The sequence below is a fragment of the Ciconia boyciana genome, chromosome 1, assembly GCF_034638445.1.
Source record: "Ciconia boyciana chromosome 1, ASM3463844v1, whole genome shotgun sequence".
Classification (NCBI taxonomy): Eukaryota; Metazoa; Chordata; class Aves; order Ciconiiformes; family Ciconiidae; genus Ciconia; species Ciconia boyciana.
Window position 1 is genome coordinate 138,930,093 of NC_132934.1, and position 25,559 is coordinate 138,955,651.

The window sequence follows — 25,559 nt, forward strand, 5'->3', positions numbered from 1 at the left end:
GGCTGTCTTTGTCTCTACGCTGACTATAAATGGAGCCTAAAGTGACCGGTTTCAGTATAGATGTCTACATCAGGTCAAATGAATCATACCCTGAAAGTTGTACTGAATATTCCCGGTTACCGAGAGCTCTGATTTTGACAGCAGTTTTGTAATAACTTGTAGAAGTTGTTTCCATCTTTTGCAATACCTTTGGATTCGGTGAAGTGTCTGATGAAGGAGCAAACGCTTGCAGACTTTTTGGCTCTGCCTAAGTGAGGAACTAAGAGCGCACCTTGCCCAGAGGCAAACGTGTTGCAACTTAAAATGCAAATAGCTTGAAAGAAAAATAGAAGCATTAAAGACACAGCTCTTTATGTGCCCTGGAGGAAGAGGAGACACTGGCAAGACCTTTGTAAGACAATTGAGGGAAGACTCATTCGACACAACCATGATGACACTCATATTATTGGTATTAAAAGTCTTGACTTGTCACAAAACATACTTTGCTACAGTTGTAATTAAATAATGGACAACATAGTTTAGTATCAACAAGGAAACAAGTTCACATTTCACACGTATTATTTCACATTTTTCTAACAGGACAGTTAATTCAGAGTCAGCTCTTTTAGCATGGTAAATATCTTACACAAAAAATGAATTAATAACATTTGTATATACAAAAGAGGACAACCGATAAAACTTAATCACAGTTGCTGCTCAACAGCAATTATCTCAAAGATGAACCTCTGGTCATATGTGACAACTAAGATGGTGATTCAGCTGGTTCATATAACAAAATACTGTGGCTACTATAGACTAAAATTAAATTCTGTAGTTCCTTGACTATAAAATCACTTGTGCTGCCATCCTTTTCTCTTGACGATGCTCTTGTTCTGAAACAGCATGGGGGGGATTTATCCTTTCAGGATTCCGTGATAGTGTTTGCGGTCACTGGAAATCTGTACGAGAGACAAAAAGTCCCACTAAGCAGCAGAAGGATGACAGCTACAATCCCAATAGGAATGGCAGCACCAGCTTCCTGTGCCGCTGGGCTGGAGGGCATGTAGTAAGAAGGAGGAAAAGCAATGCTCTGGTTGTGTGTTACAGAATAGAAATTCCAGCTCACAGGAATCAGGACACACAGACCAGCCAATATGTAGAAGAAGCCACCCACCAGGAAGAAACGGGTAATGAGAGTTTTGTAAGCGATTCCCATACAAACATTTCTCAGAGCAAATATCGTGGCAGTCAGTCCCAGCAAGCCCATGCACATGGCGATCAACAGGAGACCCTGAGCAGCATAAATTTCATGGGGGATGGAGGAGTCATAGCCACTGAATTTATGGCAGAACTGTTCTTTATAGCCAGGCGAGACGTGAAGGTAAGTGATGAAGCAGACTTTCCAAATCCCCACCCAGGCAATGCCAGAGGAGATGACGGTGGTGTTGTCCACGTGCCACACTCTCCATTCCACGATTCCCATTGAAACGGTGCACAGGATCCAGCCTACCGTACCCAGAGCAAAGGCGGCTAGCTGGAGGTGCGAGGTGCTGACCAGGGAGCTCATCCTCTGGAGGTCTTCTACTCTGTCGCAGACACGGTTGCCATGCGAAGAAAGAGAGGCACTGGAAAGAAACATAGCATAAAATTATTCGTGTGCAAAGGCAATTATTCGTGTGAACAGGTCAGCCTGCTAGTGAAAAAGCAGGAGAGAATACACGTACAGAGGGAGGATGGTAGTCATCTTTCCCCAGCTGTAGTGATTTGTTGAAGTTTAATGCCCATAGACAAATAACATCTAAGCTTTAATTCTGTGTATTTCATTGCATCACAAGGAGAAGAAAGGGTCTCTGATTAGCTTCCATTACAATCTCCATTTTACATTCCCAAAAGGGAAATTCACATCTTTTTCCAAGTTATTTTCTTCCTTGGTAATTAACCGTTACGTTCAAAGGTCCTTATACACGTTACGTGTAATCGGGAGCCCTGGTGTTACTGGCTAGTAGAAACTAAACCTGACAAAATCCTCGGGATCCTGGCTGTTGCAAGAGATCCTACGAAGCAGCCGCAGAAGCCATGCTCCTCTCTCCTGGCAGCTGTGCTTTCGGTGCAGCAACCCAACCTGAACAGACTTCTGCTTTTGTGCTGCCCTTACTGAGAGCTGCTGGGACCAGCGTTAGAGAGAAAACGCCGTAGTTCAGAGGCGTGAGGAAATCCAGGCCACAAAGTCTAATAATGACCACTGAACTTTGACCATTTTTAGATTCTTTAACTGTGAATGCATTAGCAGAAATACTTGATTTAATCAGAACTATGCTGCTCTGTGAGGGGCTGGAGCCTGGATGAGCTGCCATTGCTTTCCCAGCCTCAAACTTTAACCGAGGTTTCTTTAGTGTTTTACCTTCACAAATCACACTCGTTCATAACCTGCCCAACTTCTCCAGTTCAAATCATCCTAACGCTGTGGTGGAAAAGATTTTAGTCATTTAGCCTAGCAAAAGATTTTAGGTTTGTTTGCTGACTGTACATTTTGAGTGCAAATTAGGGGTTTATTCTAATTAAAAAAAAATCTGTTAATTTCCCATGTCTTTCATACAACCTTCTGAACAATTACAGGAATGATTTGTGATCAGAGAAGATGTGACCTCGATTTTATTGTGTAGATCTCAAAGGTTCTAGGGATCTTTATATTTTATGAGTTATCTAAAATACCTTTTCTCCTGCTCCCATTGCATTCAGGACAAGAAATACTGTACCAAGTTCACTCTAAGAAGAAGATAGATCTGCAACTATGTTTTGTTACTAAAGCAATAACTTGTCTATTTACTTATCTTAACCTAACAACAGATTCAGTGGTACAATCTAGCTGCAAAAATCCAGCTGTGGAAATATTAAATAAAAAATATCTTCATAACAGTATGGCCTTAAGCAAATGCTTTCCATCTTCTCATGCTGGTGCCCACTATGTACTTACTTCAGTCCCGAAGCTGATGCCAGTGATAAGAGGATGGGACAGAGTGTTTTTTGACGCCAGCCAAACACGGCAACCTCTGCAATTTTGTCATTTTGGCCTCCCAGTTCATCTAGGTATCTCCGATAGGCCTGATTGCCTGCGGGACATATTAATCTCCATTATTGCAAATGTACATTTAACCCTTTCTTGCATGGAGGAAATTGCTCCGGAATAGCCTCCTGTGTTTTTATCTACTTAAAACGAAACCAATTTATAAATGCTATCTCAATCTGCTACGTTATTTACAAAGTGATTATAACCCCCCCATCTAATTAACAGTTGTTACCAGCCATACAGCATAGTAGCCCCGCAAGAAATGCTGAATGGTTTTCTTTCTGTCCCAGTTCCACATCAAAACAGTGACATTTCTGTACGTGTCTAGTGACGGGAAGATGCTAGGCAGAAAAGAGCGCGATCAAAGGAGTCCTGCGCTGATTCCCTTCTGCTTCTGTTTGAATCAGTTGAGCACACGAGGCCAAACCTGAACCATGCTGAAATACCATTTTGTGCAGAGCCCATATTTCTGTAACACTTTTCGTATACATCATAAACATTCCTTTAAACAACTTGCTGATATCAAGGTCATAGAAGATAGGCAAGGAGGCCGATCCATGTCACTGAGAGCTGCTCAGAGTATGGTATCAGTATACGTCTTCACGGATTGAATTTACTCACCTGTCTTCCCACAGAATTAAATGAGATCGTATCCACGATTACTGAGCCCTCTATCAAACCTTCATGTGCTAAGTTACTTGGAATGGTGTCCAGAATTTAATTATAAAATTAAAAATTAGGAAAAGACCTTTTTTTCCTGTGAGATTCACAAAAAACGCAGAACAAGCAAACACGCAGGGTGAAAGAGTTCAAGGCTTATACAAAAATTCTGCAAACATTGGAGAATAACCAGCTAACAAAGATGAGCTTTAGATGAGCTACCAAACGTCTAGACACAAAAAATGGTTTATGTAGGAAATGATTCATTTTGGCTCATTTCTCCACAGCCTGCCCACTGGAACTTATTTGATCTAACCTGATAGTACTGACTGACTTCTTAGAGAAAAATCAAGGTGATCAAGAAGTACTTTTGAGATCGGTGATGACATTGAATTACAGTTATCATACTTGCCTGTTTCGGAAAATCAGACAGAAGCCTACATTACGACCTCTTGGTATTAAGATTCAGCAAGACAATAAGGAGCAAAATATCAAGGTGAAATAGTTACAGGAATTTGCTTGCCATACGAAAACACGACAAAATTAAAACAAAGATCTAGCTCCTGGTTCCAGTCTCTATCGTTACGAATATTAATAAACACACTGTAGGGTGTGCTGGTATCATCAAAAGAGAACAGACACGTACCGCTTGCCAGAAGCATTGATTTGAAGGGAAGACTTTGGATAAGCACGTGTTTAGTCTCAAGTTTCTGACACGAACCCTAAGCCTGAGCAGTGCTGCAGGTCGCAGCATCCACGGCACCTTGGGCACGCCGTGGGCCGGCGGCATCCCACGGGGCGGCCCAGCCGCGGCATCGGCCGAGGTCACGCCGTGTGCCTGCCAGCGGGCAACGAGCCTCAGGGAAACTCGTTTTCCCCCAAATGTAGCGAGATACCTTTATTTTTCAGGACTCCTGTGGCAAGCATTTTGAAAAAAATAATAGACATTTGGCTTGCGGATGGCAAGGAAAACCGGGAGTGACCTGCAGAGGGCGTCCCCCTCCAGGGTGTCACCCATCGCAGCGGCCTCCCCGCTGTGAGACCTCGAGGCGGAAGGAGAGGAGGGAGGGAGCGAGCGAGCGAGGGAAGGAAGGAAGGAAGGGAGGGAGGAAGGAAGGGAGGGAGGGAGAGAGGGAGGGAAGGACAGAAGGAAGGAAGGAAGGAAGGAAGGGAGGGAGGGAGGAAGGAAGGAAGGAGGGAGAAAGGAACGGAAGGAGGAAGGAAGGAAGGGAGGGAGGGAGGAAGGAACGGAGGGAGGGAACGAACGGAGGGAGGGAGGAAGTAAGTAAGTAAGGAAGGAAGGCAGGAAGGAAGGAAGGGAAGGGAGGGAGGGAGGAAGGAAGGAAGGAGGGAGAAAGGAACGGAAGGAGAAAGGGAGGAAGGAACGGAGGGAGGGAGGGAGGAAGGAAGGAAGGAGGGAGAAAGGAACGGAAGGAGGAAGGAAGGAAGGGAGGGAGGGAGGGAGGAACGGAGGGAGGGAAGGAATGGAGGGAGGGAGGAAGTAAGCAAGGAAGGAAGGAAGGGAAGGGAGGGAGGGAGGAAGGGAGGGAGGAAGGAACCTGGGAGCAAGAAGAGCTCCAGGGCCCTGCGCATGGCTGGGGCTAACAGCAGCCAGGCTGGAGCAGCACCCACCCTTTAGCAGCCAGGGCCCACCTTCTGGCCTCAGCAGCCGGCTCCCGGCAGCAGCGTGCCGGCTGGGTGATGGGGTGACCCTGCGCAAGTCCCCATCCGTGGGAGGTGATGCGGACGCTGAACTCGGCTCCGACACCAGCAGTGCCCCTCCTGTAGGTTTCAAAGACAGAGGCATCCCCTTCGGAAAGGAAGAATTTGATCCATCACTAACTTGCCATTCGCATAAAAAAGTGAAGAAATAATTTTTTTTTAAATGAAACCTTTTGGTCCCTGTGCAAATGCCCTTTTCAGCCTTCCGAGAGAAAAATGTGAAAGTTCAGTCCCTGCATGTTTAGAGCTATATTGGATAAAATACAGTTCAAAGCCCAGACCATATGGCAGGCTGTGCTAACACAGACAGCATTGGCATAATCTATTGGCTGGTTTCATGCTTTAGTGATTATACAAATATTTTGAGTTAATTTAATTAGTACAGTAAGATTATCTGTAAGGTCTGAATAATACAATGATGTAACACGATCGCTATATGAAATTTCCCAAGGCAAATGAACCCATATTCAGTCAGCTACAGGAGGTCTTCTGAATAATTAGTTGGTGTTACTGGCGTGCGGTTCTTGATTTGGAAGCTCACTCTGAGCTGCAGATTTCAGCCTTCAAAGTTTGCATGCCAGTGATTTCATGGGACAGAGGTAGCCTACAAAAGCAATCTTGCCAGGAGGAACAAGCTAGGTCTGCGTGGTGTATATGCCAGTGGACGAAAAGCATGACTGAAAACCCTTTTCACCCAAAGAAGCAAGAGAAGTGTGTTAAGAGGTGGCTGTGGTTCCATCTCTCTGTGTCCCATGATTTCATCAACATTTTTATTTAAAAACGATTCGGCCCAATACAACAAGCATTCCAGCAGCTTCTGGAGACAGTCTTTGGGAAGTCTAGAAACAATAGCTAAAAAAGGAGAGCTGCTTGTACAGGCGTCTCACCTGATAGTCCCTTGCTATCATTTTCTCCCTTAATACATCTTTCATTTCCTTCATTTGGAAGGGCTTTCCTTCACAGAGATCTTTTTCACTAAATACCCTACCTGAGTAAAAGCAAAATGTAAACTTGCTAGCATTCAAAGGAAATTTGCACAGAGAAGACAGAAGCTAACGGTAAAAGATGATACGTGCTAGTGAATTCATCCAAATCCAGAAACTTGAAGGATCCTTTTGTCTAGCTTATTTTTATTTAAATCAAGCATTGCACAGTGAGTAGCTGTTTATGAAAAGTGTGTTGAGCCATTGCCAATATACTTCAGGGACAGAATGAGACATGACTTTCTCCCTCTTAGTTACAAGAAACAGATGAGGATGCCCAGGAGATGTGTTGACTTTCCTACAGCTGCAAGCTTGCTTCTAGGAGAAAAAAATGGAAGCAAGCTGCTCTCTCAACTGCCAAGTGGTTTCACAGAGTCTTTTTTGGGTCATCTGTGCATCAGGCTCACCTTTAAAAAGAATAAAATGAAATGCTGCAGTCTAAGAGGTAAAGGTCAGTTCTTTGTGGCCACAGTCCCACCTCCTGATGTTCTCAGCAGCAGGAGCAAATGGAAATGGAGATATACTTGAAATTTTGTCAACACTTCTTTTACTTCCAGCAATTGCTAGTGACAAAAGGCTGTGGCTATGGTATCAGTTCTCAGAACAGAGAAACCAAAATGGCACCAAATGCATTTGACTTCTGGAATTAATACTGGATCCTCTGAAAAGCTGTTTTAATTACATTCAGCAGTCTGTATGCCTCAGCTGGGTTTCAGATCTGCTTTCTAAAGTTCAACCTGCCATAAGCTCCTGAAACAAAGATTTTAAAAAACCTGCAGGTAAATGATGAGAGGAAAAAAAGCTAGCATAATTTCTTAATTAGTGCATTTAAATATAATTGGGCCTTTCAGGTTACTGGGTCTCAGACTCCCTCCTGGGGTGAAGGCCTGTGCCAGGGGGTGATGTCCAACTTGTAGGGTGGCATAAGAGAGTGCCCCCAACCATGCAATCACCTTGCAAAGACTTGTCTTTAAATGCATCATTTCATATGATGGGTTGAGGGCCAGACGGCACTAGCTTTCAGCAGCACGGAGGGAGTTAGCCATTTAGCAAAGGTCCTTTAGAGGTTGGTGTGTGCTAAGTAATACATTCCCCAGCAGCAGCATTCTCTCTGCAGTCTCTCTCCCATCTCTGGGACCTGAAGAGCTGGATGGGCCAGTCATCAGCACCTGGAACATAAGATCTCAGACACAGACAGAGGTTGCAGGGAGGTGCGAGATGGAGCTGGGGCTTGTCATGTGAATTTGTGGAAGTCTTACACAATTTGCATGCTCCTTGACATGATACTAAAAGACTGTACTAATGCTCTAGACCCTTGAGTTCGGATGTGTCTCGAAGAGAACTTCAGAAAAGTTTGTTGTCCTTCTGTCATCGCTGTTTCAGCACAGCTCTGGTTGAAGTGTGGATTTATCTCTAACGTTATATTCTTGCTGTGGTCCCTGCCACAAGAGTTGTCAGCAGTGGCTGCTAAATCAGTCTATTCCTAGCTTCTTCAAAAGACATTTAAACAAACACTCAGCGTGGCAATTCTTTTGCTCCTATTTTCCTAGATACAAAGTTAGCTGCATTTATGACCCCTTCTTTGAATACAGTCTCCCTGACATTCCTGAAGTCTTGAACCCTGGTGTCTCATGTTTAGGTTTCAGCTGTCACTAACATACTCATTTTCAATTAGAAAAGACAATCTAGTAGAGCACAGAGTCTTAAAAGTCATTATAGAGTATCTCCAGATTTAACACACCTTATGTACCCCCTTCCTCCCAAACGCCAATATCCAATGTTATGAACTCTGCTGCTTCCACTTTCTCATTGTGTTTCAAAACAAGTAAACCAAAATAATCGTCACTTCTCTTCCACTGAGTAAGAATACATTGAAAAGTAGCTGTGTAACCGTTCTTTGCCTGTTTCAGGAAAAGATTTTGCCACCTTAAGCTCTTGTTAAATAAGGAAACGTTGCAGGCTTGTAGGCAGCGAGATGGCAGTAGGCTTGACCCAGAACCCAGCTGAGCCTATATTATCATAGTTTCTACAGATTGTTTTGCCTCTGGCTTGAAGGGAGCTCCATTTAGAGCCTAAGTAGAACAGTTTAGGGATGTGCCAGGAGTGACAAACCCAAGGCAGATACACTGGCTGCGTTGAGATGGGATCCTCTCAGGAAGCTTCAGAAAGCAGAGGGAAGCCCCAAAGCTTGCCTATTCTGGGTCTCTGGCACAGAGAAAAGAGCACGAAGGGCTCAGGAGTGTGACTAAGGCAACCACATCCAGGTCCCAGAGAGCTCACACGTGACCGGGAAGATGAGGGCACTGAATACAGGCTTGGGGCATGGGAAGATGTCACCCAGGAGGAGTCACCTTCCAGCCAAAAGAAGGGGAGCTAATGCTGCCCGGTGCCTGCAGGAGAAATGAAGAACGCCTGAAGCACCCAGAGCATCAGCCTGGACGTGCTGCACGGGCACCCGGCCAGGAGGAACACGCATTGCTTGTGCCGACTGCGTAAGGAACTGCCTACGGAAGGGGGAATCGGAGAGCACACGACCTGCACAAAGCAACCTGGTGATGAGATTTTCTTCGTAGACATTGGGTGGGTGGTTGAAAGAAGAGCTTTCCAAAAGGATGGGAGACAATACTTGTTTCTTTGTAGGTGAGAGCAGAGCTAAAATAAAATACACTAAAAATTGTAACAACAGAAGAGCGAAGTATGAGTCTCCCTGTCTGCAGCCCGTCTGCCTGTTGAAAGACGGTTTTGCTTTAGGAATTCTACTGCAACTTGTAACCACATTGAAGAGAAAGTTCATGATAAACTCTGCCTATATAAAATACGCACAAAGTTATTCTTCCCAGCCCGTGTAAGCAGGAATTTATTTATTTCCGTTTATTTCATGTTTTAAGCAAATATTTTTGCTTTAGATATTGCCAGGCACCGCATGCATTTTGAAATTAACATTCAAATCCTGCTTTTGTAAAGTTTTGTAGCCTAGATGCAGCTTTATTGGTCTATACTGGACATAGCTTACTAACCAAATCCTTTGTTCAGTCTAAGTCTTGCAGCAGAAAGGGAGTTTAAAAAAACCCAACAGCATAGTAATTAAGAAGGTCTCTTCTTAGCAATATCCCTATGATTTAATGCCTGAAAACTTAATTCTTCAGTTCCCAGTTGGGAAAATATTCTTTATAGGAAACAAATAAATATTTAAATCTCTCTCCATCTGTTCTCTATCAGCACTTCATAAAATAAGTCACATAAAAAAAAGAAGGAGACTTACTTCTGTGAGTCTGAGAGTTGCCTAAGGCTTTGAAGCAGTGTCAGCTGGATGAAGCAAGTTCCAGAAGGGAGGTGGAAAAAAATGCCTGTGCAAATTGTCCAACATGTTATGCTACCAAATAGGTACCTCACAGTTCCTTGTCACTCTCCCACTAAGTCAACAAAGATGTAGGAAGTCAGTTAATCATTAACATATTATAAAAATATGAAAGCTTTACCATATGCCATTTTTTCTAATTGCTCTAAAGCACTTACTGAAGTATATAGATAACTCCCATGGAAAATTCAGTTTTCTGTAAGACACCCTTTCAGAAAATCTGCCCTTGTGATTACATGATTTTCCAGCCTGAGACCACCACAGTGTCCCAGCCTGACAGCCTGAAGGACATAGAATTCTCATCTGAAAGGGAATGAAGTGATTTCATAACGCTTTCTTCTTTGTTAGAATTTTCCTCCTGTATTTATGCAACCCAAATTAGTGCAGCTCTGTAGCGGGAAGAAATGTAGGGGAGAAGGAGGAGGTTTTCCAAGGAGTAAACTCAAGCTGAACTGGTCTCTTGTTGGACTGTGGTTAGCAGTACCCATACTTTAGTACAAATAGTACCATGCTTGCTATCTCAGATGCTTTAAAAAAAAAAAAAACAACAAAACAACACATTTTTCAAATTATATTCTGTGTGCCTTGCTTTGTGGTTTTCCCGTGAATGTAAATAATGGTTCTTACAAATGGTAGGAGAGTTCTTAACTCTGTTCTGGTTTCTCCTCTTTGAAACCTAGGATGAACTATGCTAATCTCCAAATGATGCACTGGCTCCTACAGTGGGAGGACATTTCCAGGGCTGGTGTTGAAAGACGAGGAAGTTTATTTCACAGAAGTATCCTGAACTGGGGAGCCCTCATTAAAAAATTCTTGTCGCCTGTAACACGCACCATGGCTGGTTGTTGCCACCACTAAAGCAAGCTGCAAAATGGCATTAATCCATATCCTTCAGTTTTCTGCATCGCCTTTAATCCAGTTCCCCTCCTCTCTTGCTGTATCTTCCAGCTGATGCTGATTCACTGGTTTCATGTGCAGGTAATGGAGCCTGGCTACAGCATGGTCTTCTCTTCTTCTGCACCTCAACAGGCCGGGATCTCCTCTGGCTGGTCAGAACTAGGTGGTGTTAGCTTGTTGCACAGGCAAACTCAGCTACTCAGGCTTTGCTGTTGCATGCCAAAAAGCCCCAACACATACAGACCCCGATGGGCTTGTTGTCAGGTATTAAGACTTGAGTACAGTCTTTTGACAGGATGATGGGTCTGCTGATTCAGAAGGACAGCATCCTTGGGCAGTAGGCAGCTGGCAGATAGATTCCTTTTCTTGGATTTAATAACTGTGTGAGACAAGATTTGCAGGCAAACCTATTGCTGATTTTGCATATGAAGCTGTTGCACGCAGCCTATTTGACTAACCATGCGACAGGATTGGCAACCCCTACACTACTCCCAGAACACCACTGCCTTGCACCCCCCAATTCTTTATCTCTGACCTATTTCTTCTCAGTCACAAACAACCATTGTGATGTTTTAAATTGTACAGAATAATAATAATTTTGATGTATTTGTCAACCACCACCAGTGCAGCGAAGTTTAATTCAACTGGAAATCTACAGCACTTACTCTGTGATAACATAACCAGCAGCATAAGCACCATTACATTAGTGCGAAATACAATACACACAAAATGGAATGGAAACAAGATAGGAAGCAAATGACAGTATTAAGTGCTTTTTCTTCTCAGTATATGATTATGACTTCTATAAACATGTTCCTTTTTAGTGTATTAGTGACAAATTATTAGGAAGCAGATGGAAATTAAATAAGTTTCTGCCGGCCTTATTTAAAGGAACACATTTTACACATCAGACTTTATTGTTCTTTGAATGCCAATGGTTAATACTTTTTTGGGCAGAAAACATTTGCCTTCTTCCTCCTGTGGCCTTGACCCAAAGCGCATTGAAATCAGTGGGAACAGTTCTGCTGACTTCAAAGACCTTTAGATGAAGCCCAGTCCCTTCTGTGGTTTACAATTTCATTGTTAAATTCCACAGAACAGGAAATATTTGTTTCAAATTATTTTTCCTTTCATTTGCCACGTTAAGAAAACCAGCCTGAAATCAAGATGCTGTGCAAGATACATTGCCCAACAAGTGGTACCAAATAGGCAGCAGACAGAGCTGCGTGAACAGCTTGGAGGCTCAGGTACAAGTACTTTCTCGCTTTTTGTTTCGAGACAAAGGTCACTTCTCCCAGCAAACACAGCAGCCTCCATGCACGCAGCTTGCCCGTCTGTGATCGGTGAACTGGGGATTAGAGTTGTTGCATCCTCACTCTTTGTCACCGCTTGTCCTCAGCAGATCATCAGGCCAACACCTCTCCAAATCCAACACTGAACCTAAGTGTGGGCCTCTAAACCCACAGCTTGAGTCTGCAAAAAGTATTATTTACATAAACACCTTTCCTAACTATATACCTTTGTGGCCAGACTAAGTTGTCCTTTGAAACCTGGGAAATTCAGAGATGAGACAACTCTACCAAACGACACAGCTCACATGACAAAGTGCTTCATAGCCCAGCAGCAGTAGACTCTCTGCCTGTTTTGCCTGTGCCTCTTCAAACGCAGATCACAAAGACGTTATCAACAGTACATTAAATGACATTGAAAAGCAGGACACTTAAAAGATGAGGATGCATCTTCAGAGTATGCACGATGACCTTGTTGCAATCGTTGCCCCACTGTTGAGGCTAATCCCATAAACAGCCCACTGGACACTTGTTGCAAGAATAAATACTCAAAAGCAAGGTGGGCTTTTGAAAGGGTTAAAACCCCTTGCACTTCATCATGCATGCCTTAGGAAGGGAGAAGAAAGCTTCCAGGTGAGGGGGTTGGGAGCCTTCTAAGTGGGTAGGCTCCATGTTCCTCTGCAGATGGAGGTGGCCAGTGGTGGTGGGATGGACGGGCCACAGTAGGATCCTCCCTGTGTTGCTAAACATGACCTTGGGGCAGGGGTGCTCTTGTCATAGCATGGCAAAGGGCTCGGTTGTTAAAGAGCTTGACTTTTGCTTTTAGAGTGGTTGTCACTCTCTTTGTCCTGCCAAGCCTGGCTAAGGCTGGGAGCGTGCAGCAGTTGGACTGCCCGAGGCTTGCCTCTAAAGAAAGGCACTCTCTGCCAAGCTCAACAGACTCCACAGGGAAACACTACGCATTATCGGATACTCAACACAATCCCAAACTACATTCACCCCGTTCATAGCTGCCAGCGGATGCTGCTTGCTTTTATGATTCATCCCATCAGCTGGGAGGTCCTCTGCCTCCAGAGAACTTGGTAATAGCTTTGTTGTGCTACTGCCATTATGTCATTGCATTTTGCTGGCTTTGATTTCTCTTCTATTTTGTGAAGTCCCAAATAAGCATCCAAAATGCCCATTCCCTACCATCCTCTGTGTTAGTTCTGTTTATATTTTTTCTGTCCAGTGTGGGTGAGATTTAAACACATGTTTTAGTCTAACACTCCAGTGCACTCTGACATTATATGAGGGACATTATATGTTGTCTCTTCTAGCAAGAGAGACAGTGTTCAATGTCCAATTTAGGCATTGGAAGCTGGGAAGCCTGTACTTCACCCATGTCTAGACTTGCTTCCTTCCAAACAATCTCGCACAGCACTAATATCCCTATCAATGGTCAAATACTTGTTTAGTGCTTTTTCTACCCAAACTATGTCAGAGATCTGTAGTCCTCCATCAATGCCACCAGTAGAGTCCTCAGAGTCCCCGCTGACACACTAACAACTCTTTTTTTTGTACGTAACTTTTCCCGGATTGCCCTTATTACTGAGCTAGAAGACTTGCAGAAACTTCCTATGAAGAAGTCTACCCTTTTACTATCGGTCAATTAAAACCAAGGGGGAAATGGAAACAAACAGAACACAGCTGCCCAGATTATCTCCAGCATGGGTTGTTTAGATGTTTTCTTCAGAGACCAGCAACCATAGATCTTTTGGAATGGGCTCAGTATTAGTTTTTGAAGCAAAATTGAGATGACAATTACAGACTCAATAATTTCAAGAGAGATGATTTCACTGTGATCGTGACTCAACATGGGGCTGATTTAAAACCAACAAAATTTGTCTTTGGCTCGGCAATAAATCAATGTCTTTCCTGGAGATGCAGAACAGAAAAGCTCGCATGCACAAAATGAAGGGCTGCTAAAATTAGATGCACTCTTGTAGTCTTCTGGTTATTCCCAGCTACCCAAAAGTAGGTCATTCAAAGCTTAACAAAGACATTTTCCTCAGACTTGTTGACATTTTAGAGCTAGTGGAAAAGACCACCTGATGGGAGGATGTTATCAACATGTCACACTTGGGTTTCGCTCCGCCTTGGCAGTGTTTCTGCACTGCGGGAGCACGCAGTGTTACAACGCCAGGCTTTTTTCACTTCATTGGAGCTGCCTTAGCAGCTTGTTCTTATCAGGCGTTAGAAGTCACAAGAAAATCAAATTCCTATAAATTTCCAGTAAAGGGAACAAAAGTAAGAGATCAATAGAAACCTTTAGCTGGTAACATATCATGAGGGTTTTAAAGCTTTACAAAGCAACTTCCTGCACAAATCAGAGAGGTTTAGGAGAAACGTGTGAATCACTGGTTGCTCATTAGCTGATTAGTTGCTCATCATGGCTATGACTTCAGCTATGAGAAGATCTTCAGGATCTTTACTGACACCCTAAAAGGGTTTCTGTGCCTCTACCCCCCCCTTCCTGGTTATCGTCATAGCTGAAAAATGACTGTGATCTTTCAACTGATCAATACCTTATTCAGCCTGATGCAGTACGATATAGGTACAAATGTTCTGGCGAGACAGAACACAAATAAAATAGGATTCTGCAGAAAGCAAAATAGATTTCTTATGAACTGTCTTATCATCAAAAGCAGGGTACCGGTGGGGAGCAGAAGGATGCAGTTCTGTAAAGAGTTCCAGACAGGGCATATTCCTTAAAAATGTGAAGGGCAGCTGCTTTTCGAAAGCATTTTATTGCAGCAACTCTGCGTCAAAGGTAAGACAGCTCTACTTTTTATCCTTGCGCTAGTCTGTCTTTTACCTGGGTGCTGGGGAAAAGAGGTTTCAAACTGCCCCCGCTTTCCCTCAAAGCACTATGTAGCCAGCTTACAAATTACAAGGCAAAGGAGATGCAAGGCCATCGATCCTCCAACGATGTGTGCTCCAGCACACATGGTGGACAGTTTCAAAAAGGGGGGACAACCACCTGGAAGGAGCTGATGAAGTGAGATCAGCTTTATGTTGGCCCAGGGAAATGTTTTTACGGACAGCTAAGTTTGTCAGTACAGAAGCGCTGGTAGGAGACTTGCCCGTATACAATGCATTATCTCAGAAAACGTGAGGAAAAACAAAAGCAAACTTAGTAACTAACTTAACCAGTATACGGAGAAGAGTTTGGGGCAATTCCTGGAGGTGCATGCATGGAGAGGGTCTGTAATGGAAGAAGAAAGATCATCTGACTTGAGATGTGCCACCCAGAGCACTCAAGCCCCATTTGCAAGCTGAGGACTTGCAAACTCCCACCTACTTTTCCTGCCTGTCAGTCTACAAAAGCCACATGTTGTAACTACCTCTGCTCTTTTAAGACCAGTTATAAAACCATTGGCAATATAAATATTTACCAAAGTAGTCACACCTTGGTACGTGACCATGTAATGTAAGACCTTCAAACACGAAAGGTGGATTTATGGTGACCATAAAGTTTTCATTCTGAATTTCCTGACTTCCAGAGACTGAACGCCCGACCTTCACACTGCACGCTTTCCCCACTGTTCATGACACCAATACTGTACTCCTGCCACACTTGAACATTTGCACCTCATTTTTATTTTCATGTGTCTGTCTTGTGCTCGCTGGTTCTTGATAGGACTTTCTCTGCTAAATGAGTCTTGTTTTGTATGTGATGCTGGGTAGCGCATACATAGCCATCTTTAAATCTCAGTTTTGGTAGCCTCTCTACCCTCTAATAATTTAGATGAGTCTTTTCTCATGTTTTCCCAGTTTTTCAACACCTTTGCATTGGATATGGATAGTAGAATTAGACACAATATTTTAGACAGTTTAGAAAGTTTTCAGTAATATTGCATAGCAAGATACTACTTTCCCCATGTTCCCCTTCTCTTCCAAGGCACTGTTCCAGCCTTTTTCCTAGAGCGTAGAGTCCATATGAGCTGTTCATTCACTGTGACCCCATGCAGTTTTTGAGAGCCACTGCTTTCTGGTCTATATTCCATCACCCCATCCATGTGATCTCCATCACTTGCTCCTTGATTAATTGCTTTGCATGTCACCATATGTAAATGGAAATTTGTTTGATCACACCCAGACTAGCAGTCTTGCTCTATACAACTTTCCTCTTCATTGTTTGCCATGTATGTGGCAAGTGCCGACCATTACCACTGGACCTCTTTTGTAATCACCTCTCTCATTTATGTGGTGAACTGCCTATTGCATAAAAATGCTAGTCTAAATAACTCCACCTTTGCAAAACCAGTGTGACAACAGAGTTTACTCACCTAGTTCTTTTTTTCCCCCACTGCAGTAAAAATAGGAGGAAAACCTATTTTGTTTATTTCTCAGCCTACACATGTATACAAACACACAGCGTATTTGGAGAACAGAGTGACTGAACAGCGTTTTGTAACAATCCCTGGATCTCAAACCCCAGAGACATATAGTCTATATTCAAATCAAAAGGATTCAGTATGTGCAGGCATTTGACAAATGGACCTGCAATTAATGCTGTGTACTGCAATACCTGGGCTTTTAGAATGTAATACTGAGTTAGGCACCTAAGGAATGGATTAATCCCACTTTTGATTTCAATGCCTAAATTAGGAGCTTTGTCTTTCTAGAGAAAGAGGAGGTGGGGAAGGGAGAGGTATCTGGGTTAAACCAAGCTCTTTTGGCAACCTTATCTCAGCTTGCCTATAGAGGGAATCAAGGGCAATTAGGCTCCTAATTTAGGCCCCCAGCTATGTACCTAAATGCTAATCCAGATCTAGCAGTCCATACACACTAAAGAGGAAGAGTTAGACTTCAGTACTGATATTAGTATCAGTGTCTGCACCCAGGCACCTCGGGCTGGAAAAAAACAGGAGGAAGGTGTATCTCTAGCTGTATCCTCAACAGCCTTTGGCACTTATCTTAATGCTGCAGTTAGCCAGCACTTTAAGCTTGGATTCAGAGCCTGATGTTATATCTTGCATCTGGAGGGTAGGTAGGGCAGCAGGGCAGATTCTAGTCACCCTTCTCCTTGGACTGTTCCTGCTTTTTAACTCACCGATTGCCTACCACGAAGTATGTAAGTAGTCCTAGGTACAGAAATGCAAGATCCTCCACTCCCTATTGATACCCAAATGCCTGGGTTGGATATTTAGGCCTGCTTTGCTTCTGGTTTTCTAAGTCATACTTTCCTGGCAGCACATGATGCTCCAGCTTAAGCAGGAATTAGATATTGCTCTGCCCTCAACCTTTTGATTGGTAAAGCAAGCTCTGAAGAGGTGGCAATTGTGGAAGCAAAACCCTGGAGAACAAGCCAGGTTGGTCACTTGGTAAACGTGTGGCGTGCTGTACGAGATGAAAAACACCCTCATCTCACAGCCCTGGTGACTTAAGCATCTCAGCACACCTCGCTAGCTGGGCTGTTTAGAGAATTTAGGATGACTAGAGCAAAAGGATGACGACTCCTCAATGTCGAGTGCTCGTTACTGCCAGAGAGCCATGCCAGCGTCTCCCAAGCCAAGAAAGGGGCGTTACTAAGTGCGTTTAACAGCACGATGGTCTCCTCCTAACACAGTGAGACCTGAGAACCTGAAATTTAAGTTGCTTAAGTTTAAGTTTCAAAGATACTTCAATGTTTTTTTACACTACAGTAATGAAAAATGCCTGCCCTAGCATATGGAGACAGTATGGTCTTGCTGGATCAGGTATGGAGAAAGAGCAAAGCAGGAAATCCACAGCCCTGATGCACTTTACTGCTTATTTAGTTTTTCTTCCTTCAGGGCACTGATCCTTCCAGGTTTTCTTAGTTTTCACTTCCTTGAGATCTGTATCACCCCATTACTAATAAGAACTTGACCTCCTCCACACCCCTTTCCAGTCAATGTTGGCCACTTCGATCATCACAGCTTGATTTCCCTTTTTATCTTTGGAGGAACCGTACTTGCATGTGAAAGCTGCTGAAGCTGTAACTCTTGGGAGTGGCTATGAATGGTACTCACAAGACTCATGCTTTTCTATTTAGATATGGAGATAAATAATCTTATATTCCATTGCTTATTATTTAGTCTGCAATTGCTCATTGTATTTCTCTGAGGCTGTTCGAAAAGACACAAGCCTCATTTATCAGTAACAAACAGTTTATGAAGACAGCTGGGAAGTGAAACAGATGCTGAAACTAAATGCTTGAAACGATCTTCATCAGGAGGATTTGTTTAATTCCTCCCAGGCTTTTTGGACTTTACAGCTCTACCAAAAGAACATTTTGGTAGAACTCTTGTAACTATACATCCATTACCCGGTTTACAGAATATGCTCTCCATCCAGAGGCTAGCAAATGATGCTATCACAAGAACAGCAGCAAACTAACAACTCTTGCTAATGCATGTCAGACCACAGCTTTTTCTGAGCTAATAATGGCTCCTCTTACGAAAGTTGCTTGGAATGAATAAAGTCTAGTTAACATAGTTGCAACTTATTATGTGCTTAAGAAAAGCCTTTCTTTCACTAACTCCATGAACACAGATCTAGAATTCTTGAGTATTCTCACCTGTGACTTGTGGCATGCAGGCTTCACTTAGATAGGGTTTTGCTGGAGATTTATGTTACCAAAAATAAGTATGATTATTCTTCTGTATCTTCCAACACCTTGTAGATCTTCAGCTCCCCTGTCACAAATCTATTCGCTTTAATTAAATTTTCTCCCATGTCAAGATAGGCAATCACAAATAGCAAATAAAAAGATTTCAATAGAAGTGGATATGTGGTGGGAATCTGGTTCTTCTCTAGTGGTACTATTGTATTTCAGGTTAGCAACTCACACCTACATGAGTAGGAGATGCACAGAACTCCTCGTCCTGCTTCGTCCCAGAAGAGATGCTAGAAACCACGGCATTAGTAGTCCAGATATTCTCGGTATCCCACCCATGGCAGCAGCCAGCACCAGGCAAGGTTTTTGAAAGCAGCAGCAGGCAATAGGTAATGACAGTTAGTGGGTAAGTTTCTTGTTAACCTTACCAGTTAGCAGTTTGTTACATCCAGAAGAATTAGAGGAAGTGAGAATTAGATCTGTAGCAATAGACTCCACTAATGCTGACATGTTTGGCAGTAGCAGCAGGCACAGCCTAGTCACAAGGCCATCCCCCCCTGCCAAATTTAGGAGACTGCCTCTAAGACAGAGATATCAAAGCACCTACAAATGAAGCCGTTGTGAGAATTTTTAACATAGGAGGGAAAAAAACCCTCAAGAACCCCATTTTACTAGCCTTGTTCTCAGGAAAGGCTCAGCTGCTTTGACTGAAATAAAACTCTTAGCCTAAGATAAACAACAGCCGTATAAAGTGTCTGCCCACACGACTACAACTGAGAAAAAGGTCCTAAGCATGGCCCATCTTGAAAAGGTAAGGTTATACCTGCTCTGCTTGTAGGTGCACTGGTGTAGTCTGGGAGAGAAATTACCTTCTGCTATTTGAACTACACTGAATCTACTTCAATTCAGATTTTCTCCTGAGGTGTATTAAATTACAATTAAGTTAACCTACTTCAAATGGAACAACTTTATTCATAGGAACATTATGAAAACAGTAGGTAGGGAGAATGAAACCCAGGATTTCAGAGGTGAACTGCTAAACCACATGGGTAACCCATCGTACAATTTGTGGATCATTGTAATTAGTTAACTTACAGACTGGAACTGCGGTAAGTGAATGTGATGTCCAATTTACTACTGCTGACAATTGATAATACATAGCCCAGCACTTTTAGGATGTAATTATTAATTTTTGTAACATCTACTCTGTGGGCAGTTTCCACCCAAGTATGTAGAAAAAACAATTTATACTCTAAAAATCCCACAACTGAGAAGCCCTTAGTTAGGACAAACTTATGAACCTCTGCAATAAATGACTGGACACCATTAGAATAGGAGTTACTGTTCTACTGCGCACCCATCATAACGCCTTGCTAGCTACTGGATTGCCAACAGATTACTTCAGCTGTAAAAACTGAGACAATTTGGTACATCAGAATTAATCAACAGAGCTTGATCAGGAAAGAACACTGTGAAACAGTCACTCCTTTGAAATCTGAGGGTCTCAAATACCCCAGAACAGAAAATAAAGAGCCTAATTTCAGTTTAAAGAAAAGCAATTTTTTCCAATTCAAACAGTACACAAAAACTAGACTGTTATTCCCCTATAGTTGCCATCCTGCATTAGGATGCCAAGGAAGTGCCCAGGAAAGCAGGCACAAAGAGGTGGGTCCATGTACATACAGAGGGGGAGAAGAACGGGGTGAAAAGCATCATTAGAAGTTTAGAAAAATCCTACAAATAGCCAAGTATTTTTCCTTCCCTAACTTCCTTTTCCCAGATAGTTTCTACGGTGAAGACCTTCACAGACAATTGATTTCCAGGATGATTTATCACACCATAAAACATTATCTGTGGTCACCTCTACAACAAATTTGTGCACACTTGACAGTGTTTCCCAATAAGGCAGAAGATTCTGCAGTTAATCTGAGACCCCCATTAAATTGAAATAAAACAGTTTCTGTGGAAGTCTGCTAGAGATGGAGAGTTCACGGTGATGTGTTCTTGCAAAAAATCTTGAGAACCACTGACATTAGATATTTCCATACAAAGTATCATTCTAAACACGGGATGAAGCCGAAACAGTGTAATTGCCCAAGTAGAAAAATCTTAACTCCTTCCCTGGTATATACTCTGCAAGTCATGAGAGACTGATTTATTTTATCCACCTCATAACACATCTTTCTTTCTGCCCTCTCATACTTACACACTTAAAATACTGAATAGACATGAACACATTTCTGGTACTTACTTACACTGGGAACTTGAGAATGATCAATTAAGTCAACATGTTAAATAATCTGTGAAAAGAGAGCAAGCTACTTCAGACCATCAGATAACTGGCCTGGCCTTTAAAAGGTACAGGCACTGCTGATGGGCACCACAAGATGGCTAACACTGCACAGCAAAACAGTAGGTTTTGACAGTTGAAACTGCACACAAAAACTAACTCTACATCGAAATATACAGTTTATTTTCTCAAAGTCAAGCAATACCATTTGTCAGTAGGTAAGTGTTAAGTGTCAGGCAGGAAAACTGTACATTTTCACTCTGGGCTGCAGGATCCAAACAGTTGGAGAAACATAGTGGAAATCTTTCACTATACAAAGAGATCTAGAATTGAGAACAACATAAGGTGAAGAAACAGCCATCCCCAGGATGCCAAAGGCAAAACATTAGCACCGGATTTTTTCAAAAAGCAACAGTATAGCTATTTACAGATTTACATATAACATTGGGAGGCAACCATCTTCAGGCTCCCGAGGTGAGAGATTTTCAACACAGCTTTAAAAAAGGAAAGGAGAGAATGGTGTCTACGCAACTGTTCTGTGAAAAGGGTAATATATATAGCATTCACAATATTGCTACCTTTTATCAGAAAGATCTAAATCAAAGTACTGTATACAAACACATTGTAATTATATTATTATTCACATTTCACATACACATTTCAGAGTAACCACAATATGTAAAATTTTTAAAATGCCACAGATAAAACAATGCACACTTTTCTCCAAGCTAAAAGACAAGCATAATTTATTTGGGAATTGTTTAGTTTGGGGTTTGTTATGGTTAAGGGATAAGTTTAAGGACAGAGGGATCACTTGTCCTAGGAACATAGCAGCAAATAACTGTGAGATGCCAGAGACTACATTTCTGAACTAGGAGGAAGAAACTAAGGTCAGCTGTAGGTCTTGTCAAATGGTAGCTCCATTTGACCTCAACTGATACACATCAACATAATTTCATTAAAGATTTGGTCCAGGTATCCAAAGTAGTGCACTATAAGGGGGGCAACAGTCCTTTTAATGTTTGCACCTGCCTGTAAAGGAACTGGTTCCAGAAGATTTTTGCTCCCTAGTTCCCCAGCTTGCAAGGAATTTGCTGATCAGCAAGCACCTCTCCGGTTCTCTCCCTGCAAAAGAGAGGGTTCAGGTAAGGACAGAAAACCTTTTGTGAATGCTGCCGCTGCAGGAATAGTGGGAAGAATTATTTTCTCTCTCTTTTCAACACCTAACTACTTGTCTTTTCAACCTGCTTGGCTACAGACTGGCATTCACATCCGCCTCGAAAATGGCTTCTTGTTGGGCAACCTGTTTGTCTACGGAGAGATAAATGTTTTCCGTACTACAATGTAAATGGCATATACACAAAGTCATCCAAGACTTTCCTTTGCCTGCAAAACTCTTATCTTAACATAGAACTTGACATTTAGACGCTACAGAATTTCTCTGTAGGTATCTGAACAAGTCAGCGTAACCTATTACTGCGCTAAAACATGAGTTAGCACCTCTTTTTAGAGCTACTGGAAATAATCTGTTATAAGTCAATGGCAGGATTACTAGAACACAACCAGTAATCTGATACTGTGAAGTAGCATCCTCTCATTTATCATTGTGCAATGGAAAAACCAACCAAACAAACCCCACGTATGTTCACAGTAACAAAGCAGAGTTGCTCCGAGTAATGCACAGTATTTACATGGCAGAAGTGTTTATATTGCATTTGGTAGTCTGAGAAAGAGGAAAGAATGAACAGCATTACGTAGGTCAACTTCAGTATAACTTAACTGTCTATATAAAACCATCACAACGTTGAGCAGTCAGAAGAAAAACAGAAGCAGTGTCCTTAGCCTACATGTATTTTCATAAAGTGTAGCGGCTTTGGGGGAGGAAGAATAAAAACATGCATAAAAAGCACAAGAAAGAGCAAATGACCCTTCTAATAATTTAGATGAGAAATGTTTTGAACAAAATCAGCACAGTACTTCCAGCCTGTTTCTTAAATCAAGTAAAACTTGGTAAAGAAAATCACTTGCATTGCAGTAAGAGGGTGTACAAATATGTCTTGTAAAATAATTTTAAAAAAATCTTCAGCAAGGTAGCCATTAGGTGATTTGTAAGCTGGTTTAAGAAGTGTTTAACTGAGACTGATTTTAAAGTTATTTACTGCAAGGGGAAAGTGCCATCCTATATACAATATTAAAAAAAAAGTGTCTGATGCCACAGGATCAGAGTGACACTACATTTCAGCAATCTGAATATATTAGCTATAAGATGCACACTTCCCCTATGTAATGTGTCTTTAAAAAAAGATAAAAAGCCACTAAATTTAGAGCTTCTAAATTTGTGTGCATTCACAAATTTCTGTTGGGTTTCCCAGCAGTCTGTACAGCATCTGAACATAAAGAAAGAATACAACCTATTCTAAAAAACATTATTGTTTGCATGCACAACTGCCACAGACTTTCAACTTACTGAAGCAGAAAGGTTAAGAGTCTATCCTTTTCTGTGGAGCTTTCTGTAAGTTAAGCAATGAGAAACAGCTGTAGAGTCCAGCAATAAAAATGTGTTCTAAAAAAATTAAATACATCATCTCAAAAAAATGAAAGAGAGCATTATTGCTGTTGTGAGAGCTATTTTTCTCTTGTGCACTTTTCTCCACTGGACACTCAGACAAGCCAAGATACTCATTTGTATACTTGGAAACTCCCCCATCCCTTCCTTCTTTCCCATTTTTCACATCCTTGGTCAAACTCAGTCCTCTTATTTGAGCCGTTCAGGTTGGAGGCTATCGGTCAGACACTTCAGTTGCTCTTCCCCCAGCTTGATCTTGTCCTCAAGCTCTCGCTGCTCAATGATGAGCGCCGACTTCATTTTTACAAAGTGCTCATAGTCTGCTAAGTTCTCCTCACTCAAGTAGTTCGCCAAAATGTCAAAGACAATACGCTCTCGACGATCCAGGTTTTCCTTCAGTTCTTTTGCATCTTCGTGTTGCTGGGTCAGCAGCTTCTGCTTCTCTACCAACGTCCGCTTAGGAGAAAAGAAAAACTGTTAAAAATTCACTGGGTTCACCGGGCTGGGACAACAGCTTCAGTATTTAAGTCTCAAGTTTGTTTTATCTGCAAACACAAAGATTTTCCTGAATACTTAGAGAGGTAGAATGAGATTGCTCCTCGAAGTTTATTCTAATAAAATGCATTAACAAACAGGAAAAAAAAATGAAGCAATGAAAGATGCACCATTAATTTCTATTGGCCTCAATAGCAAGAACTTTAAAGACTACTTTACTGTTTAATAGTTCAAAATAGTTATATAAAATACAGTTGCCTTTGAGAAACATCCAAGTTCTCCAAATTAAGACTTCACTCAGCAATGTCTCATCTTCAATACACAGCACTGAACTTCCACACTTAAACACCTCTGGTTAGAGAACCCAGAACCAAACTAATTAACAGAGCAATTTGTTCTCACACAGCTCCTGACACTGCAGTATTTCGCAGTTCTGCTGCAATCTGCATGGCTTCTCCATGAGATGTGAAGTCGTGTGGTCTTAAGACATGAGCAAGAGCAAGAGCTGTGACAAGGCAACAGGAGGGAAGAAAAAGTAAAAAAAAGCATTATCTTCCCAAAAGGGCTTTGTGCCCTCACAAGAGACAAAATAGGAAAAAGGGAGGCTGAATGGAGAAACACACGAAGAAAGACAGGAGCTACATCCCATTCACACATATGTATGAGCAAGAAGGGTGAGGTTCATCTCACCTAACTTCACCTGTCTACACACTAGACAGCCCCACCTGAATCGCTCAGCTACACTCCTTTAGCAGTATATGGAAAGAAAGGAGCATTATCAATCTGACCTATTTCAGATGTCTGCCTCGAAGTGATTGCCTTTTTCCAGTGACAGAGTATGGCTGGCCTACTCTGACATCAAGAATTCCTGTACAGACTTCTGAACTTAATTAAAAAGTGCCCATAAGAGGTACCACTCCATAAGTTTTAGTTTTGCTTCAGAGATGAATTTTCTTTGAGAACCTATGTCTTCAAATAAGCCACAGTCTGTTCAAATAAATGTGTCCCTTTTTTTCATTTGGACTTTATGTTAAATCACACATGCTATAATAAGCCTAAAGGATTTACAGAAAAGTGTTTTTGTAGACTACAAAATAGTCTTTTCAAGATGGAAGTATGGGACAAAGGGGGATACAGACCAGCAAGCTTTAATAGACCTATCTGTCAGAGTTGCACGCATATCCTGTGCTGCCTCTTTTTCTATAGACAGCACAAAGCTCAGAGGGTGAAACGCTTTCAGACTTGCGCTCTCAATGTACTTAAAATACACAGCCTAGATTAACTCGGGATTCAAGACAGCTATGGAAGACAAGTCACAGAAATCACACATTATTAGAAAAACCACAGTTTAATCTTCCTTTGAGCTTATGCCAGGGAAAAAAAATCCCACTGCAAGTTGCAAGCAGAACTATCTGCTGCAAAGAGATGGAAATACTGTTCTCCTAAATTCATCAGGTGAACTAGCAGCCAAGCCCAAACTTGGGAGCATGGCTAGACCGCTCCCCAGGGCAGCCTTGCAGCTTGTGCATACGCTGAGCAGCAGCAGAGTTAGACGGAATTTGATGAACACAAGAGGGCATATATCAACCAGCTGGTAGCTCAGTTGTAGAGTTACCTGCCTAACCATG

General features: G+C 42.2%; 2 protein-coding genes across 6 annotated transcripts in view; both read right to left on the reverse strand.

Annotated features, from left to right (window-relative positions):
- Window positions 1-285: 285 nt before the first annotated feature.
- CLDN34 (claudin 34) lies at window positions 286-21,989 on the reverse strand. 2 transcript variants are annotated; one of them, XM_072849509.1, is made up of 3 exons: window positions 21,903-21,989; window positions 2,954-3,089; window positions 286-1,604 (listed from the first exon to the last, which is right to left on the reverse strand). In XM_072849509.1, exon 3 carries the CDS (start codon window positions 1,544-1,546, stop codon window positions 902-904), a length of 645 nt encoding a protein of 214 aa, XP_072705610.1. In that variant the 5' UTR covers window positions 1,547-1,604; window positions 2,954-3,089; window positions 21,903-21,989; the 3' UTR covers window positions 286-901. The 2 variants fall into 2 exon arrangements, with proteins under 2 accessions (XP_072705610.1, XP_072705609.1); XM_072849508.1 differs by lacking the exon at window positions 21,903-21,989 and adding an exon at window positions 4,353-4,699.
- Window positions 21,033-25,559, reverse strand: part of SHROOM2 (shroom family member 2) — a 127,052-nt gene continuing 122,525 nt past the window's right edge. For 3 of the 4 annotated variants that reach the window (XM_072849506.1, XM_072849505.1, XM_072849507.1), the window contains one exon: window positions 21,033-23,892. In XM_072849506.1, coding sequence (XP_072705607.1) covers window positions 23,626-23,892 — 267 coding nt within the window. In that variant the 3' untranslated portion in view covers window positions 21,033-23,625. The remainder of the gene's footprint in view (window positions 23,893-25,559) is intronic. The other variant, XR_012040335.1, reaches the window with a different exon arrangement.